Source organism: Sinocyclocheilus anshuiensis, unplaced genomic scaffold (assembly GCF_001515605.1).
Source record: "Sinocyclocheilus anshuiensis isolate Anshui unplaced genomic scaffold, SAMN03320099.WGS_v1.1 scaffold193, whole genome shotgun sequence".
Taxonomy (NCBI): domain Eukaryota; kingdom Metazoa; phylum Chordata; class Actinopteri; order Cypriniformes; family Cyprinidae; genus Sinocyclocheilus; species Sinocyclocheilus anshuiensis.
The window spans coordinates 302,063-321,638 of NW_015536468.1; the positions used below are offsets into that span (position 1 = coordinate 302,063).

Genomic DNA, 19,576 nt, shown 5'->3' on the forward strand with positions numbered 1-19,576 from the left:
CTTTTATGCCAAAAATCATTAGGAAATTAAGTAAAGATCATGTTCCATGAAGATATTTTGTAAATGTCCTACCGTAAATATATCAAAACGTAATTTTTGATTGGTAATATGCATTGCTAAGAACTTAATTTGGACAACTTTAAAGGCGATTTTCTCAGTATTTTGATTTTTTTTCTACCCTCAGATTCCAGATTTTCATAGTTGTATCTTGGCCAAATATTGTCCTATCCTAACAAATCATACATCAATGGAAAGCTTATTTATTCAAAAAATTTACCCTTATGACTGGTTTTGTGGTCCAGGTTCACATATATGTGTGTGTACTGCGTATATGTATTATGTATATATAAATACACACACTTGCATGTATATATTTAAGACAAATATGTGACATTTATATATTAAATTTATATGTGATATAATTTATATAAATATAAATATATACATGTAAATACATGTAAATATTTTCAAAATATATGCTGTATGTGTGTGTCTTTATATATACATAATAAATATACACAGTACACACACATATATTATGTAAACAAAAACTTTTATTTTGGATGCGATTAATCGTGATTAATCGTTTGACAGCACTACTTCTGAGCTTTGCCTTGTTTCCTGTGTTTCTGTCTGCATGTTCTGGATGTAGATTTGCATGTACTCTGCTATCATCACATGAGCTTCTCTAACAGAGCCTTCTATATTAAAAAGACACACAGGTTTGGAACGACATGGCTAAATGATGACATTTACATTTTTGGATAAACTGTCCTTTTAAGGTTCATCTCAGTTGGTCCAAATTTGTTAATGCTTAATACAGTTGTAAATGTTTTGTGATCCAATCTCTCAAACCACATTCAGAGGTAGTCAGAAACGCACGTGACCACATGGCCTACAAATTGACATCATGATTGAACGGCACTATAGTTTACATTTTACACAGTAATGTGTCAACCAGCAATAAATGATGCACTGAAACACACCATCACTCAAGGTGCTTGCTTTCAGTATGCGTTCTACTTTAGAGCCAGACAGAGTGCAGGTTAGTCAGGGCCTCTGGAGACCCCGTGGAATGCCGCTCTGTCTGTTCACTGTGCTAAAGCTGCAGAGTTTAAGAGGTTCTCAGAGGATGATAGATGCAGTTGTTATCTCTGCAAGTTATTCTTCCAACAAACATAAAGAGTTTTTGTGTGAATGTTTATGTAATTATTTCAGGGTGACCTTACTATTCCCTCCAGCATGTGTTGTGATTATTTCATGCAGGGGGAAGTTGTAGTTGCAAATGCAAGCTTTGTTACATGTACACAATCAGATGCAGCCAAAGCCAAATAAATCAGGCTTTCGCTCTGACACTAATCGGCCGTGATGAATGCATGGTAAGATTATGAGTGTCAGTGAACAAAAATTTATATTCCTCCTTGTTTCCTTAACAGAAAACACTCCCGTAACATCTCTCCTCTGTCATCAGTTTAGATGATCCTACAGTGGAATGTGGTGAGCAGACTGAATTTTACCTTTGTCATCTGTTAAAGGAACAGTTCATCAAAAAAATGTACTCGCCTTCATGTTGTCCCAAACATGTATGACTTTCTTGTTTGCGTGGAGGACGGATGGTGAATTTGCAAAGAATTTCCTGGCTGCTCTTTTCTAAATAATGAAATATGGAATAGAATACTGGCAAGAAGGTTGGCAAGAAGACTTATAGAAAATATGTAATGATATTCGGAATGCACAATATCAAATTCTTGTTGATACCAATTCCTATTATGGCTAATAATTGATAAATGACTGACATGAATAAAAAAATAAAACGCTATAATCAATTGTTTTAAATGATACAAGTGAATGTAGGTATTACAGCATTATAATGTACAGTATAGGCATGGGCCGGTTTGAGATTCTGACGGTATGATAACCTTCGATAAAAAGAAAATTTCACGGTATCACGGTATTGCGATTACAGCTCTAAACAAACATTTTTTAAATGTCTGGGTAAAAAAAACAACTTTTTTTTTCCACTGAACACATTTTATTTTTAAGAAACATATAGAACATTTTGGAACAGTAAACATGTCAGGCTAAATAATTAGAATAAATAATTAAATTCTTCTTAATTAAATGCAGTCACTTAAGTGAGCCTAAACCTGCAGCTCAACAATAATCAAAAATATAATCAAAACATAACTTGTGTAAAAAATAAAATTAAAAAAATTAATAAAAAATGCATGCATAAACCTGCAGCTCAACAAGGTTTTTGGAGACATGCTCGCTTTCTACACATTCATCTTTCAGTCCATGTTATGATGCAGGAATGTTCACCTTTCCCAGATTAAGTTTGGAGCGGTGAGGTACGAGGATGTGCACATGCACACATAAGGAAAGAGAGAGCGCGAGTGTCACACACACACACACACACACGTGCGGTCTCTCCGTACAACACTCAAACAGTGGCTATTATTTATTTATTTTTTTAAATGCGTGATTTTGAACAGATGTAAACAATGGCAGGAGGCTTAAAAGTATAGACGTGATACCAGCTAAATTACATTATTGTACTAAATCGCAGAAAAGTAGGCTACAGTACGTACTTTAGACTGCTATTCCTCACTCTGTGAAGTAACGTGAGGGAGGAAACTAGTTGACGTTAGCTAGTTAATTAGCCATGTTATCTGCCTCGGTAGCAAGCCAAATAGTATTTATTTCAACACTGAAACAAACGGCGGGTGGGTCTCTGTCTTGATCGGGGGTGAAAGAGGGAGAAAACCGAAGATGACAGATATATAGTTTATGTACGACTTGGAAGTATTTATTTAGCGATCGGCGCTAAAACGTCATCTGTACGGAACATCATTGTGTACGGAACATGGTTAGTCTACGTTACCCGAAAAATTCCCATACGACAGACTTCGTCTTTTTCGACGGGGGAAAAAGTTCCAGGGATTCATCTCCTTCGGCCATCCTACACACAGGTGACACCGCTCGCACCAACCGGAGGGGGAGGGGTCATGTGACTCGTTATGCTCTTCGCTGCACACAACTGAGGAAGTCCTGTACTATCCGTCTTTGACGACCCTATGGGTCTGTATAAACTGTATATGGAACTGTATAAAAAGTTGACGACACGTAAAAAAAACTTAGTGGTTTTGAAACCGTGGCTTTTCCGAACCGCGGTATACCTTGAAACCGATTATCGTCCCATGCCTAGTACAGTATGAAAAATAGATATTCATTCTCATATTTGCTAAAGATAATGTTTAACTGTGCCATTTAATTATTAGTGATTTTAAAGATCAACTTTAGTGAGTGTGAGATTATGATAGGAGTAAACAATGTAAAAAAAAAAAGTTATTGGATTATATATCCAATATAAATACGATACAACAAATTTAAGATAAAAAAAAATCAGCAATATGAGCTGATAAACAGCTTGCAAACTTTTCATTTAAATTTAGACCATTTTTATTTAAATATTAATTGAATATAAATTAAAATACTAAAAAAAACTAAAATTAAGATGTGCAACATTAAATCAAAATCATATTAATCATACATTTTTGAGTTTGTTAGAAATACCAGAGGTACATATAAGCTTAGATAGCAGGCCCTTCAAATATTATCTCGACAAAGGGGAGCTACACTGTAAAACAAATTCCGTCAAATTTATGGTAAAAAACCGGCAGCTGGGTTTTAACTTAAATGTACAATTGAATACCGTAATTTCATTAACTGATATAATGTTAATATACCAACCTACTGAAGTACTGAAATCTGTTTTGTACCTTTGTAATATACTGATAACCAAATGCAGACAGTCTTTTACCGTTAAATTCACGGTCATTTTTACAGTGTAGTTGAGAACCGTATTATACAGGTATCATTTATTTTAAAGGATCATATGATGCTGCTAAAAAGAACATTATTTTGTGTATTTGGTGTAATGAAATGTGTTTATGCGGTTTAAAGTTGAAAAACACAGCGGCCTAGCGTGAGGGGAAGCCCCGGCTTAGCCCCGGCCGGGATAGAGTGAGCTGAGGCCGGCTGGACTCCTCTTTGTCCACGGTGAAAGTTGATGTATTCCCTCAGCGACCTGCACATATATGGAAAAGAGTGACTAAGATGTTCCTTAAAATTTAAACTAAACTTTTTTTTCCACTGAATAAATGTAAGGATTTGGGATAGTGTGAGGGTGTGTAATTTGACAGAATGTTGATTTTTGAGTGAGCAGTCCCATTAATTGAATAACTCTGCTGCTGTCACTTTGAGTGTTTATATTTCAAACACTCCTCTCAGTGTTAGGGCTGTGTTTGGCTGAAACAAGCATGCTAGTAAAATGTCAGCACATAGTTTCCTAGAGTCTTGGCTGCTTTGTATGCTGTGAATAACTTTACCTCACGGCTGGTTAAAGAGAGGCACAGATGACTGCAGCATTTGGAAGAGTTCTTGATCTCGCCAGTCTTCAGAACACCAGCCAGTACCTCACAGGCATCAGAATTTCCTAACTAATGTCCAGCCGGCAAAAAAGCACCTTTTATTCTGCTTCATCACCTCTTTTAATGGCTCATCAGTAAAGCTGAAATCATTCTCTGCTTCTGGATGAATTCATCAAAGCAAGCTAAATGATTTTTATATCAGATCTCTTTCTGTCTCAGCAGGATTGTGTCTATTAAGTGTAAATGATAGGTGGTTCTATTGTCATCATTCTGGCCTACATTAGCGCAGAGTAATTTGTTGTGTTCTTATAAATCTGTTGAAATCTTCTGTTTTTCTCTGTCAGCGTCCAATAGAATTGTACAATCTCTTTTATATATTTTATATAAATGTATAAAATTAAGAACTGATTTTTTTAAATATACATTTTATCCTCCCCCCCATAATCTGGTGAAACCAGGCAAAATTTCTATTTTTGCCACACAGGTGGCAAAAATCTTAAATAAATAAAGAAATAAATTGATAAATGCATAAATAATATACGATAAATAATATTACATTAATAAATAAAAGTACTCTTAATAAAGGTTTGTGGCCGGTAAAAGATTTACATTTTTTAAGTCTCTTGTGCTTACAAAGATTAATTTATTTGATTAAAATACAGTAAAAACAGTACTGTTTAAAAAACAGTAAATAAATGAAGTATTTGGAAAGTGTGATACATTTTTCATGGTTATTTGATTAATAGAACGTTGAAAAGAACAGCATTTATTTTAAATAAAAATATTTTGTAACAACGTATAATTCTTTATTGTCATTTTGATCAATTAAATGCATTCTTGCTAAATAGAAGTATGAGCCCCCTCCTCTTCACTCTGCTGACCCACGACTGCACACCGTCACACAACATGTCATGCACACACAATAAATCATATATTCTTTATGTGTTATTTTCCGATTGTATATGTTGCAAATCAAAATGCAAAAGTGAGTGTTCGTATTTACACTTATAAATACTCTGCTATTTAGGCCACAGTGACAAGTTCAAGGATAAGTTCATGCATGCCTGTTTCTGAGTGTTTTTATATAGATGATAAGCTTAAAATTGTTTTGAGGTATTTCTTGCCCGACTCACACATGGAGCACAATGAGCCATATCAAGCCATTGCAGTGAGCCAGTTTATTTTATGTTCGTTTGATCATTCTTGACCTTTCACGTGTGAAGCTCATTGAGCAATAATCTACAGCATTTTGATGCGACTGAAGCCCTTTCGGGTCTTTACAGAGTGTTTTTCTTGGCTGTAAGCTGCATTTTGAAAAGAGCCAAGAGTTGGTGTGTAATTGTGGTTTGCTGACTAAGTCTGAGATGAAGTTAGAGAAATAACTCATGACTACAAGCGGAAAATGCTGGCTCAGATAAAAAAGAAATGCAACAGAAAGTGTGGACGGGTCTTCACTTGTCTGGTTTATGGTCAAGGTTTCACTGAAATCTTGACTGATTCGTGCATAATAGTGGTATTGCTTAACTGGAATTTCTGCAGGATAAAAAGTTCAAGCAGTGAATACAAAAAAATAAATTAATTAAAAAAGGGAGAGAAAAAAATAACAACCTGCCTCCTGCTGGCCATCAGGAGAAACACAGATCTGTGAAAAATATACAATGACAAAACCGTTTTCCCAAGTGCGCTTACCCTTACTGACCTAATTTCTGCAGGATAAAAAGTTCAAGCAGTGAATACAAAAAAATAAATAAATTAAAAAAGGGAGAGAGAAAAAAATAACAACCTGCCTCCTGCTGGCCATCAGGAGAAACACAGATCTGTGAAAAATATACAATGACAAAACCGTTTTCCCAAGTGCGCTTACCCTTACTGACCTAAAATCACCAGGATTCATGTCTGATTTAAGCAGTTAGCAATGAAGCATCAGCAATTGTTAGTATCCTGCCTTAAACAGAATTTTTTTTTCTTTCGATATTGTGTATTTTCATTTACAGTGACCACGGTTCAGTGTTTCATCTAGGAATAATCAAAGGAAATGTACAGACTGTGCTTTGATGTCTTTGTCTGAATTGTTCTCACTGTTAGCTGTTGAAAGGAAACGGACGCAGTTGCTGGCTTACTGGGAACCATTTCATAATGACTAATTCCAGGCACAGCCACTTCCCATTCGTACAAAACTTCAATGACACACCAGCACACATTCAGAGAATGTCTTGAGATTTCCTGCTCTTTACGCTTGTATTGTGTTCTCTCTCTCTCTCTCTCTCTCTCTCTCTCTCTCTCTCTCTCTGTGTGACTACAGCTGATTGACACGTTCTCCAAGGAGATCTCAGAGCTAAAGCAGGAGATGGTTCAGCCAGCCAGAGAGCCGGAGACAGAGATCTTACAGGGGTGAGTCCTTCCTTCGTCACTGTCATCCTCCTCCTCACTAGCGTTAATAGGTCATATTACATTTACATTTACATTTAGTCATTTAGCACATGCTTTTATCCAATGAGGACAATATTACAATATTGCATGGTGTTGTTGTATATGTTCTCAATTGCACAGTGGGATTAGAAGGTGTGAGACAACATTGAAAATGTAATTTAAACCTGAAATAAAGTTTCAATAAAAAAAGATTAAAAATGCAAACTAAGCAATATTTTGAAAGTGTCATAGAGTTATAGCTGTATCTGGCATTAAAATGCGACAGGAGAAGTATTTTTATAATGAAAAAAAAATTATGTAGTCGTTCAGTATTCAGTATCACAGGCATCAGCTTTAAGATTCATTCTCAGTGTTTGTTATTGTACTTCCCATGTTCTCCAGCAGGTGGAGCATGTCTTATTTTTGAGCCGTAGGACATTCAATACTTTTGCAATACCGCATTTCCATGAAATTTAAAGAACGTGCGAGGAACAATAAATTCAGGTGTTTCACAATCAGCTATCAGAAGTTTGAAAACAGCTTAACCAAAACAAGCTTCAGTCTCTTCATATTTTTTCCTCATTTGATGTCCCTGCATTCACAATGAGACAATTAACAAACATTTCTAGCATTCATAAACATAACTTTTTGCGATGTATAATAAAATAGTTCTGTAATTTAGGTCTAGTAGTTTTGTTTTTAACAGTACCTACAGATCAGTGTGGGTTTGGAAAGTAGGAGGAGGTCTTACTTCCTCTCAATCTGTAAAGAGTCCCAAGTGGGCTGTGACTTGGCTAATTAAAAATATAGACCACAGTAAACAAAATAATTATAATAAATGAACAACAAACACCGATATTTGATTTAATTATTGGATAAATTAACTCATATCAGTGAATTAGCAGGTTCACATTAACAGGGTCATAAGTTCACATTAGTTTGTGTTGTTTCACTTCAGAAGTGTAACTGACAGTTACAAAATTGCGAATGTATGCATTGTATGCAGATTTATTTACTAGTGAACACTCTTTTTAAAGAAGTTAATACTTTTAATCAACAAGGATGCATTAAATTGAACAAAAACGACAGTAAAGTCATTTAAAAATGTTACAAAATATTTATTTCAACTGAACTTAAACTACCTATTCATCAAATAATCCTGAAAAAAGTATCACATTTTCACAGAAATATGAATCAGTAAAACTGAAATGTTTCTTGAGTACTAAATCAGCATATTAGAATGATTTTTATAGGATCATGTGACACAGAGGAATAGAAAAGAATAAATTAAATTTTAAAATATATTAACACAGAAAACAGTTCATTTCAATTGCAAAAATATTTCCCTATATAGCTGTTATCGGTAGTAGTTTGGGATTCTTACAGGTTGAGGGTGGTAGGTGGTCTGCAATTTTTCTTTTAATGTTAAAGTGATCTGCCACCTGAAAACATTTGACAACCACCGACTGCTTTAAACCAAGTGGGGTTTTGATCTTGTGTTGTTGTGAAATAAAGGTTTCTCTCTCTATGTATATATCTGTAGTCTGGAAGGAGAGGTCAGCGGTCTTTTCCTTCAGTCTTCTGCCTGCGTTGGTACACCTGGGGTGAGGGATTCTGGATATGACTCTCTACGCAGACGCATGAGCATCCTGGACAGACTGACGCAGACACACTCTGTATGGTTGCTACTGTCTCTCAGCGATGAGGAAGCCAGACGCATTCTGCAGCCGCAGCCGGCAGGGGTAATGACAAAAGCCACCTTGCTTCACAACAATAGGTTCTTTTGTTATTTATGTTTTATCATGGTCAGTGCATGTTATGTGTGTGTCTGTTCTGTCTAGAGTTTTGTGGTGAGGAGGTGTTATAAACTGCAGAAAAAGGTGATTTCCCTACGTATGGACAGTGACACACTGATTGTTCGGGACTTCCCAATTAAAGAGAGCCAATATAGTAAGTGATATACTACGTTTATTTCCATTAGAAGACCACTAATAGTGTGCGTATTTGTGTTATCTTTTTCACTTCCTCTTGCTTGGAGTTTTTGGTTGTTTTGTACCTGTCCATTTCCTGTCTAATTATTTGGAACAGCCATGCATCTCATCAGAGTAAAGGCTGACCTAGTAATAAACTGTCTTTGTTTGTTTGATGTTTTAGCTTAATTTATGCTTTTTGCTATTCTGTCAAAGACACATTTCATGTTACAGGGCCATAAGAGCCCTGTGGTAATAAATATGAGTATGATATATATGTAGTGTCATATACAGTACACAGCATACACTACCGTTCAAAAGTTCTGGGTCAGTAGTTTTTTTTTTTATATATATATATATATATAAAATAAGTTAATTAATATTCAGCGAGGATGCATTAAATTGATCAAAAGTGACATTTTTTATTTATAAAGTTACAAAAGAGTTCTATTTCAAATAAATTCTGTTTTTATGTGAACTTTCTATTCATCAAATAATCCTGAAAAAAAAGTCTCATGGTTTCCACAAACAGCACAACTTTTATATTATATTTCACAATATTACTCCTTTTGCTTGTATTTTGATCAAATTACAAGAAGAGGAAGAGGAACTTCCTACAACAAATGTTTGAATGGTAGTATACATATTTAATGTCTGAAAGAGAAAATATGGAAAAAATTATTTGGTTGGAAACAGAACTTTTATGAAATGTATGAATCGTTGATAAATCTATTCTTTTGTAATATGTTTGCATTTACTGATTTTTTATTTTTTATTTTTTTACACAACAGTTTACACAAAAATCTGTTCTTCTTATGTTTCATGAATGAGGCCCAGTGAAACTAGAAGTACTTGTATGGATCAAGCTCCAGTTGTGCTATGCTGTTTTTCTACTCAAATGAAATCAGTTCATCTCCATCAACACAGTTTATGCACTCTGCTTCAGTCCCATCTCTCTGTTTTTCTTTCTGTCTTTGTCACTTTCTGCCAATGCAGTAATGCAGTTAAGTGGGTCAGATCCTGTGCGACTTGTGTGAAGGATGTTTAAATGTTCAAATTTGGCTCTGTTTACTTTTCCCTTAGAGAGAGACTGTTAGGTCATTTCAGTTTTTCCAATAGCAATTCCTGTGGTGTGTAACTTACTGTGGTGTGTGTGTGTGTGTGTGTGTGTGTGTGTGTCTGTCTTTATTACAGCTTTTTCTCTGGAGGGCTCAGGGATCAGCTTTGCAGACCTCTTTCGACTGGTGGCGTTCTGCTGTATCAGCAGGTAAGATGATCCCACTCAGAAAAAACAAAAACGTCTACAAAAACAGCTTGTTTAGTTGTATTTTATATTTATAAATGGGTGGACAGTGAGTGATCTGTATGCTTTGTTGGTGTAGATATTAATCATTTATGAGAATTCTTGCTTTATCCTTAAGAAAGTCTAAACTGGTGAAGACTCATCTAGTAATGATTACACAAGCATAGATCCCAGACTCAGCGCAAAACAACAATATTAACTTGTGAATTTGAGGTGGGACTGTCTGTTTGACCAGCCAATGGAAGAGGTGGGGTGCATGGAAATTACACCCATCACATTTCAGAAAATCTCATGAAGTTCTCAGAATAGATCAAAATGTTTGTGGTAAAGTAAAACCAGATGATGCTGTTTCAGCTGCATTCCAGTGCTGAAGACCAACACGGATAATAACAGGAAGGAAGGGTCTGACTAGAGTGGTCTCTTTTTGCTTGAAAAAAACAAAAAACAGAATGTAGACAAAGCTATTCTGTCTTAACCTGTTTACATAGTTAGAGTTCACCCATATAGACTAAGTTCTGTAACGAAGAGGTTTGTGAGACGTAACAAATCCATGCAAGGTCTGTGTCAATGCCACGCAGAAAAGTCAGTGGATAAACACAGCCCTCTCTCTGCCAAACTCAACCACATGCTCTGATTAACAGCTATTTCTCTCTCTCTTTCTCTCTCTCTCTCTGAGTCTGACTCATTCTTTCTTTTCTTTTCTCCACGAGTGCACACAACAACTCTCAGCTCGGATATTCTTGCTGTTTAGTTTTTAGTATTTGTCATCACTCTAACAGTCTTTTGAAGCATTTTTGTAATGTTTTTAGCGCTTCTCAACATTCATCTGTCCACCTTAGGGACGTTCTGCCTTTCACACTGAAGCTGCCCGAGGCCATCGCAGCTGCAAAGACCCCTAAAGATCTGGAGGAGGTGGCTCACTTGGGAAGAGGTGAGTTTTCTTCCCCATGCATGAATGTTTGCTTTCCAGAGTTTTACTGAGCTTAACTGCTGACTGGTGAGTTTCAGCATTACTCACCCAGACAACATGTTTGAAGCATTTCTTTTTACAATTAAACCCCAACTCTAAAACATTAAGACAAAATGCACAGCAGAAGGGATACACATTTAAAAATTCTTGCCCATAATAATAAATTGCTAATTATTTTCATGTTGGCCAATAACCAATTAATGGCCAATATTAAAATTCTGTACTGTTTTCTTTAATGTATGTTCTTTTTGACATTTGCTCCAGATTCAATTTAACAGTTATTAGATTATTAGTGTTTTTCAAGATTAAATTTAAGTGAGTGTTAACATCAAAGGAAATCTAAATGTAATTTGAGGAAATATGAACAATTAAATATCCAATATAGGCCGATATCCATTATGATATTCGCATTTTGTGCATCCCTAATAAACGGTATTGGATTGACCGACTAAGAGAAGGTAACAAATTCAACATAACTTTACACATAGTAAGTCTTTCCATCTTTTTTATTGTTTTTAAGTCTTAAAGCCTGAGACCTACAGACTGTATGTAGACGTGCTGATGAACATGTTGGGTTTGTAGTGCGACAACATCCGGCATGTTGTGAAGAACATAAGTCAGATATGTCCTGGAGCATTGACTATACAGGTGTTACTGTGCCAGCAAACACACGACAGCATTTGACACGTGGCATTTAACAAACAGCTCATGTGGCCGACATATGAAGATGATGAGATGTTGACTAGGTGAAATTGACCACAGATGTGTTTGACGCTAGTAAATGTCTCTGTCAAATAGAGATATGCCTGTGTGCTTTGTGTCTGATTCAGACTACATGTTGTAATTTTGCACCTTACTTGACGTATGTGAGGTACAACATTCATGTACTGAGACGTATGAAATCTTAAACACAAAACTGTTGTGGTTATGTTTCTCAGCAGAGATAATGAGGTTCATTACAAAAGAAAATTATCCCTGTAGCTTTATTTAATTATATGGTGGATGGAATGGTTTGACTTGAGGTAAAAAGCTCCACATTTTATTTTAGAAAGACTTTTTTTCATAGATCATAATCTAAAACAAGTAAATGACTTGTTTAGGGACACGTTTTAATCTAAGAGTTGTTGTTGGGTTTTTTTTTTAAAGAAAAATAAGATGAAGCTTTGAAACAGGATGATCTTTTATTTTTGTGAAATTACATACTTGAAATCTCAGAGGGGAACATAGGAAGACCATGCAGTATGAATGGGATAGGTGAGACAGATAGTCAGTCTTGGCAGGTAGTGTATCTTCTCTTTTAAAGAATGCCACCTGTAATAATACGGTTAGACAGTAATGAATGCTGAAATGGCCGTGCAGAGTAAAGCTGAGAGCAGTGACGGGTGTGGTACCTCCATACTAGGAACATTTCCAAGAGAAACTCCACCAAGACAAAATTCCAGCTGTTCATTGACTGACTATAATGACTGGGACAATGGGGGTGAACTGAGGACAAGAGAAGAGTTGAGAATAACAGCAAATGTGACCGAAGCTGTAAAACAAAATGTAGCATTTTAAGTTTGTTTACAGAGAGTGAAAGAAAAAAGAGACAGAGTAGATAAAAGAATAGTACAATTGTAAACACAGGTGCAGGTTTCCAGTTGTGCCACTCCTGCACAGGTGTCACTTCGGCAGAACTGATCCGAGTGACACAAACACTTCCCGCTCTTATCTCAGATGGCATCAGTTAAGAGATGGCTGAGACTTATCCAGAAACAAAACAAAAACAAAAAGTTTTATAGTGATCAGATTTCCTGTCACACCTACAGTATATTTCTGTTTTAGCTTTCTTGACAATTTTGGTATTGCAGCACTTTATATGTCACTGTCACCTTAAATCGCTTGAGTTAAATATTGCGCTTCAGATTAATGAGTCTGATAAATAAACAAATGTGAATATTTTCCTTGTCTTTACAAACGTAACATGTCTGTAGAAAAAAGGGCATGTTCGTTTTCCTCATGACCATAGATGTCACTAAATCCCATCTCAGCACATTTATTGAATGGTTATGATTTTTATTTCAATATTTAATCAGACCATCAACATTTGTGTGATTTATTCCAGTCAATTATTATTATTATTCATGTGCCACTGGGACACTGGGCCAGTAATTACATTTTTTGACAATTTCATCTGCTGTTATGACACCAGTTTTGTTCTGAACTTAATTGGCAATTATTTCACGTTACCTTAAAAATATATTAAATTATGCATCAATCTGTACATGCTAAACGTTATTCCAAAAATGCTACAGTTTATTAGTAAAATTAGTTCACACATTATTCTTAAGGGGCACAGCTTCCCTTGTTGTTTATTGATTTGTATATCTTTTATATTTGATATCTATAGTTATAGTGTTGATTCCCAAAAACTGGAACATGATCAAAGTAAAAAGTATTCATTTTCTGAAAATGCAAGATCACATAACAAAGAAAAGTCAATCTCTTGTATTGCATCATATGAACACATTTGAAGGGGTGGCGTTTAGTATGAACGAGTGCGCTGTAAGAGAGGAGGAACAGCGAGCTGCAGTGCCTGTCCTCTTCCCACCTCCTCATCAGCATGCATGACTCACACCATTCACTGTGTGGGTATCAGCACTACTCTACCACTCACAACTCAGACAGCAGAGTCGCTGCATGAAGTGGAGATGTGTAAACTTTTGTGCTCAAACTATTTACAAGCAGTCTGAAGAGAAGGCTTGAGGATTAGTAGCGTAAGTTTAATTCTCCTGTTCTTGTCTTATTTGTTTCAGGATTTTTTTGCTCACTTCAATGTTTTTTCCCTTAGTTTCTGTCATGGAATTTTGTGGTTTTGTGTTTGCGCACACTATATTATGGTAGTGTGTTCAGTATGCCAGTGCTTGAACTTGTAGGATAAGCCTTTCAGAAGCATTACCTAGAGTGTCTGCTGATATTCTTCAGCTTTTCTGTCAATCACTTGAAATTGTAGCTTGATATCTGGAATTCTTTGAAATGACTTCCTCTTTTATTTGTTTGTTCTGTAATACTCTTCTGTGATTGTGTGAAAAGTATGATTCAGCTGTCTTATAGTTAAGTTATAGTTAGTTCTTAGTTGAGCAGAATTTCAGTATCTTGATTTTTTTTTAATCAAAATTTAATGTTTTTTTTAATTGTGTTGTCTTCATGCAGGTTTCTGGGACTCTGAACTGTGCAATAAGAGGAAGTCTTCTGTGTCTGGGGAGACTGTGTGTGAAATTTCACAACAGAGACTGAAACAGTGGTTATCCCCAAGCATTCCGGCCATCCCATTCACACGGACCCCTTCTGAACTTGAATGCAGTCAATCCAACAGAGCGCTGTGCTTCATCAATCCCCTCTTCCTGCAGACACACCAAACTAACCCTTCACCTAAAAAGCAAGAATCATCCCCGGGCAACGCAGATCGCCAGATCAGGGAAGACAGCATCTTTTGCCGTGCAAAAAGCACGCAAAACAAATCACACGCAAGTGTGAGTAGATCCAAGAGCGAGAGATCCCCGCCACCTCGGCCCCCACCTCCCCACTTTGCCTCCGGCAGATCAGCAGTTCTTCGTAAACAGAAGACCATGCCTGAGACGGTCTGTTGGATCAAAACGCCTCAGGGAAAGAGCAGCCTTCTGGGGAGGTTGGGATCATCCTTCAGTTCCTTATCACCCTCATCCTCCCCACCCAAAAAGTTCAGTAAACCCATCCTGGTGCCCTCACCCCGCAGTAAGAATTCCTCCGGTCTGCTCGATGCAGACGGCCTCCGCTGCCACATGGCCCTGGATGACCAGACCATTGAGGAAGCCGTGTCTTGGAGCTTGGCCAAGCTGTCCTCACGCAACTCTACCGCCCTGGAGAACGGCAGCCCTGCAGATGAACGCTGCTCCACCGGACGAGAGCGTCTGAGCGATATCAGCATCTCCACCTCATCCTCAGACTCTCTCGACTTCACCCACGGCTTCCCGCTGCCCATGGAGGCCAGTCCCTCCAGAACCGAGAGGCCCACTGGTGACAGCAGCCTGGAGGAGGAGGAAGAGGAAGAAGATGATGGCATCAACTTGGAGAGCGACCAGGAGGTGCCACCACCCTTTAAGTCAAAGAAGCAGAATGGCGCTGGTACGTTCGTGCTGCCGCGTGCACTGAGAGGACAATTGCGCAAGATGAGCAGCGTTCTCAATTCTTTGATGACGCCCGAGAAGAGAGCCATTCGGAAGATTGTCGAGCAATCCAGGGATAAAGGGACTTACTTTGGCTGCCTGGTGCAGGACTACGTGAGCTTCTTGCAGGAGAACCGCGGCTGCCACACATCAGGCTTGGACCTGCTGCAGACTCTCAGGCAGTTCATGACTCAGATGAAGTCCTACCTGCTGCAGAGCTCAGAGCTTGACCCGCCAATTGAGTCACTTATCCCGGAGGATCAAATAGGTAAGGCTTCCTTCCTTCAGTAAAACTTTTCCGTGCTAGGAAAGGGAAATTGAATTGTTGCTCTGGCGCCAATAATTATACAAAGGAAGTAGGGTTATGCAACATGTATTTTCTATGATAATAAGTGTTATAATAGGTGTTTTAATGATGTGCAAGCTTACATTATCAAGTATGTCATGTTTAGGGCATCAGCTATATACGTACTAGACTGTAGCTGCAAACTGTCCATCTAAGTTGTTTTAACGAAAGGCAGCTAATGAAATACCTAGCTGAATCAAGTTCCAGTGAGCAGTGAGCACTGATGTGATTTTTTTCTTGCCGCATGAGCACATTATGTAATTCTTGCAGTGATACCTTTGGCCCTGTCCCAAATGCCACCATAAGCCCTTGCGGCTTTCTTCCGAGTCCACACTTTGTGTTGTAATCCTTCATATATTATAGAATAGTATTCTGTTGTGGAGCCAGCAAAAGTGTGCGTTGAAGCTGCAAAGGGGGAGCTTTGTGTTCTCAAAAGGCTCTTGTTCAGAGCTCCTAACCTGATGCAGCTGCCTATGTGTACTGGCAGGTTTTGTTATGTTCGTGTTGTGTTTAAACAAGCCCAGCACAATAAGGGCTGTAGCTATGAGATTATGCCTCCATAGAGAGAAATCCTATTCTGCGACTTTAAAAAAAACAAGCTTAAATGCACAGATAATGACCTTTGACATTAATGTCACCCTCTATTTTTAAATAGAGATAAGTCAGTGTTCCAGCTCTCTTCACTCATTTTTGAGTCATAACAGGATTAAGACACTCTGTTTTATCGAGATGTGTCTGGAAAGACTTAATGTTGCTCATTCAGGCCAAGGCTCTATTCTGAGTACTTCCTTAAAAACACGTCTGAAAGTAGAGATTCATTTTGAAGTTATCATTCGTTTTGCTGAAAGACTTCATTTACTTGGAGGGGTCAATAGACTATGAGGGGGATTTTATTTGCTCTGTTTGTCTGGTTTAGTTTGTGTGTGCCTTTTGTTCTGTGCTGTGACGTACTTTATGGCCTTGTCTCCTAACTCATCGAGCACTGGTATGTACTTCTTTTGTGGGTAGCATCAGTGGATTCACTTCTCCTGTCATTGCGGCTTCATTTTCCAGTCTGCAGTGCAGACACGGAGCATGAGAGACAGAAAGAGCACTATGTAGGAGTGACGCTGAGGAGGACAGGAGATTGTTTTGAAGGGGATGTTAACAAGCCTTGGAAGATAGCCTTTCAAGTAGAGATGGCCTTGACGGATGAGTGTTTCTAATTTGAGCCACATTTCCTGTTGTCCTGATATCCAATGACATCCTTATTAAGGGCCAAAATTACTAAATAATAAAAATTAAAAAGACAGTATACATTAAAATGTTTTAAAAATATAATAAATTACATTACACTATTATGCTATTTAAGTAAATTGTGCTGTGCAGCAAACATTTATTTCATCACCTCTGTTCTATGTAAATAAAGTTAAAAATTAAAAAAAAAAGTTAGGTTTAAAAGTCTGTCTGGCACAACTCACGTTATATTATAGCGTTAAAGTAGGCAATAAATGCAATTTTATTTAAAAGATGTTTGATTTTTCTGATTGTAAATGTCACTACTTGTTTTTAAAATGGAGTAGAGGCATATATACAGACACAGTGTAGTCTAGAGCATTAAATATAATATTAATATTACATTTTACAAATTAAATCTAATCAAATATTATATTATATTACAGAACTAACATCTGTACCCTTCCCAATTCCTTCTCTTCCACTGCATCTGCGGTTCTTCCACAGAATAAAGCAAACCGGTTCAGTTCCTCTAAATCTTTGGCTCTGTGCCGCCCTTCATTAGCAGAGCTCTCTGCATCACTCACAAAAGTGAGAGGAGCCTTGCTTATTTACCGAGCTGTCTGCTCTCTCTTGGGACTGACAACCATGTAAACACATTTTGCAACTCAGCTGAATCTGTTAAAGTGATGTCAGACTCAGAGCTAAAGTCAGACCTCTAGAAAACCCTGATGTAAGGCACAATGACTATGACTGGCTGTGTATTAGTTATGCTTCTGATGGATGATTTCTTGTGAATGGAGGGGGAGTTGCTGTAGCCTTGACCGGTTAAAGCTGCTATTGTTGTGTACACTAGTTGATAACATTTGGCCCCATTGTGAGGACTGCCAACAAGCAGCCTGTGTGTGTTTTTACTCTTTACTTTGAGATGATTTGGATCTCAAAAACAGGTTTAGTTTACTTAATTTCTTAAAACAGGTTTGCCAAGCTGTTATGGTCACAAGCAGTTGAGTCATCCTCCTGACACACCTGATTAAGACAATTATGATAAATGTGTAGACTGTCATGTTGATTCGAAATCATCTAGCATTTTGTGGATATCATGCAGTGTTTTCGAAGGAAACAAATCGTTATGCTATTTATATTAGCTTAAAAACATATACATTGTGATTTGCTATTATATATTTAAAAAAGTATAAAGTGCTGCCAAAGCATGTGTGTGTGTTGTCAGAGCACTTATTATGATGGTGTTGCTTTCCTCAGTGGTCCAGTGTGTTGACAGAAGCAGTGTTGTCAGCAGTTTCCAAAGCCCGATTAAACATTACATTCTGCTCTTCAGATCAGATGATTTTAGTTACGCATACACTTCTTCTAGTTTAGATGATTTTACAGTTTAGGTATCATTTCAAGCCCTGCTTGCACAATCAAAGTTACAAGACAAAACCTGTTGCATTGAGTCATATGTGAGCATACCAGAGACTCACAGATGTGCTGTCAGGAGACATTTTGTAAATGTTGAAGAGTTTTGGAAAAGCAGGTGTAAAAATACTATGAGCAGGTATTCCCCTTTAAAGCAGGAAATGGAACAAACCACGTCGTAGATCCCAGTCAATATACTCATGGTCACAGTCCTTTCATCCACAAATAGACTTGCCCACAGACATTCTGTTCACTTTTTTAAGGGATTGTACGTTCCAAGTTTTTGTTTTTCTGTTCCTCTGCCTTCTATAGTTACGATTTCTGTTTTCAGAGTTCACCAAAACAAATTCCAAAACATATGTGGTGTAATTTGGATGTATTTTTTTTTTAAATCAAACTGGATAACATGATCATCAAGTTTATATAAATGAGTATGATTTCTGGTTCCTTTCTAAAGAAAATACATTTATAGAAAGAGTCCATTTAATTGGAAATACTTTTAAAAATCTATTGTCAAAATATTTATATTTATAATAAATTATATAATTTATATAATAGTATTTTTATTTAAAATACTTTTAGAGCAAGAATTCGAATGATTTCTGAAGGATTATGTGACGCTGAAGACTGGAATAGTGGCTGCTGAGAATTCAGCATTGCCATCACAGAAATAAATTGCTTTTTAAAATATATTAAATTACAACTGTGATGTTTCCCAATATTGCTATATTGCTATAACAAATAAATGCAGCCTTAGACAACTGAACCATTAAATGATAATTTCTATTTTAACAATATTTACAAAAATTTTAGGAGCACCTTCTAAACAATTATCCAAAATGTTATCAAAAAGAAGACTTCCCATTACAAGGTGATATTTGACTCCTCTAACTTTATTAAAAGTATGTCATCTTTTGTCAAATTCTTTAAAAAATTATATTTTATAAGCTTTTTAAAAATTGTAATTAAAACGACAGAATAAGAACAAGTAGAATAAGAAATATAAGTTACCAATCAAATTAAATCAGTATTAACAAAATTAATTTGTAGAGGTGGCACAGAAGAACACAAAAGTGGCTTGGTGTACTTTCAGACATTTAATGAGGCTCAGAATTGGAATGAGTGCAATTAAATCCATAAATTCATGATGATATTAATGTTTTCAATATAAAATTTTGAATATAGAAATATTAAACTATTTAAATAACTGAAAAGATACTTTTAAAATTAAACAAACTGCCAGCAGGTGGCGGTAAGTCACTGATTTTTATCACTGAATCATTCATTCAATTGATTAATTCGAACGGCTGATTCATTCAGGAATGAA

The 19,576-nt window shown here is 36.7% G+C and overlaps 1 protein-coding gene across 1 annotated transcript in view; it reads left to right on the plus strand.

The window, feature by feature from the left end:
- The window catches only part of rin2a (Ras and Rab interactor 2a), a 34,701-nt gene that overhangs the window by 13,650 nt on the left and 1,475 nt on the right, over positions 1-19,576 (plus strand). The window contains exons 4-9 of the mRNA XM_016495330.1: positions 6,736-6,824; positions 8,386-8,584; positions 8,684-8,792; positions 10,007-10,079; positions 10,955-11,046; positions 14,278-15,537. Of these exons, the coding sequence (XP_016350816.1) occupies positions 6,736-6,824; positions 8,386-8,584; positions 8,684-8,792; positions 10,007-10,079; positions 10,955-11,046; positions 14,278-15,537 (1,822 nt within the window). The remainder of the gene's footprint in view (positions 1-6,735; positions 6,825-8,385; positions 8,585-8,683; positions 8,793-10,006; positions 10,080-10,954; positions 11,047-14,277; positions 15,538-19,576) is intronic.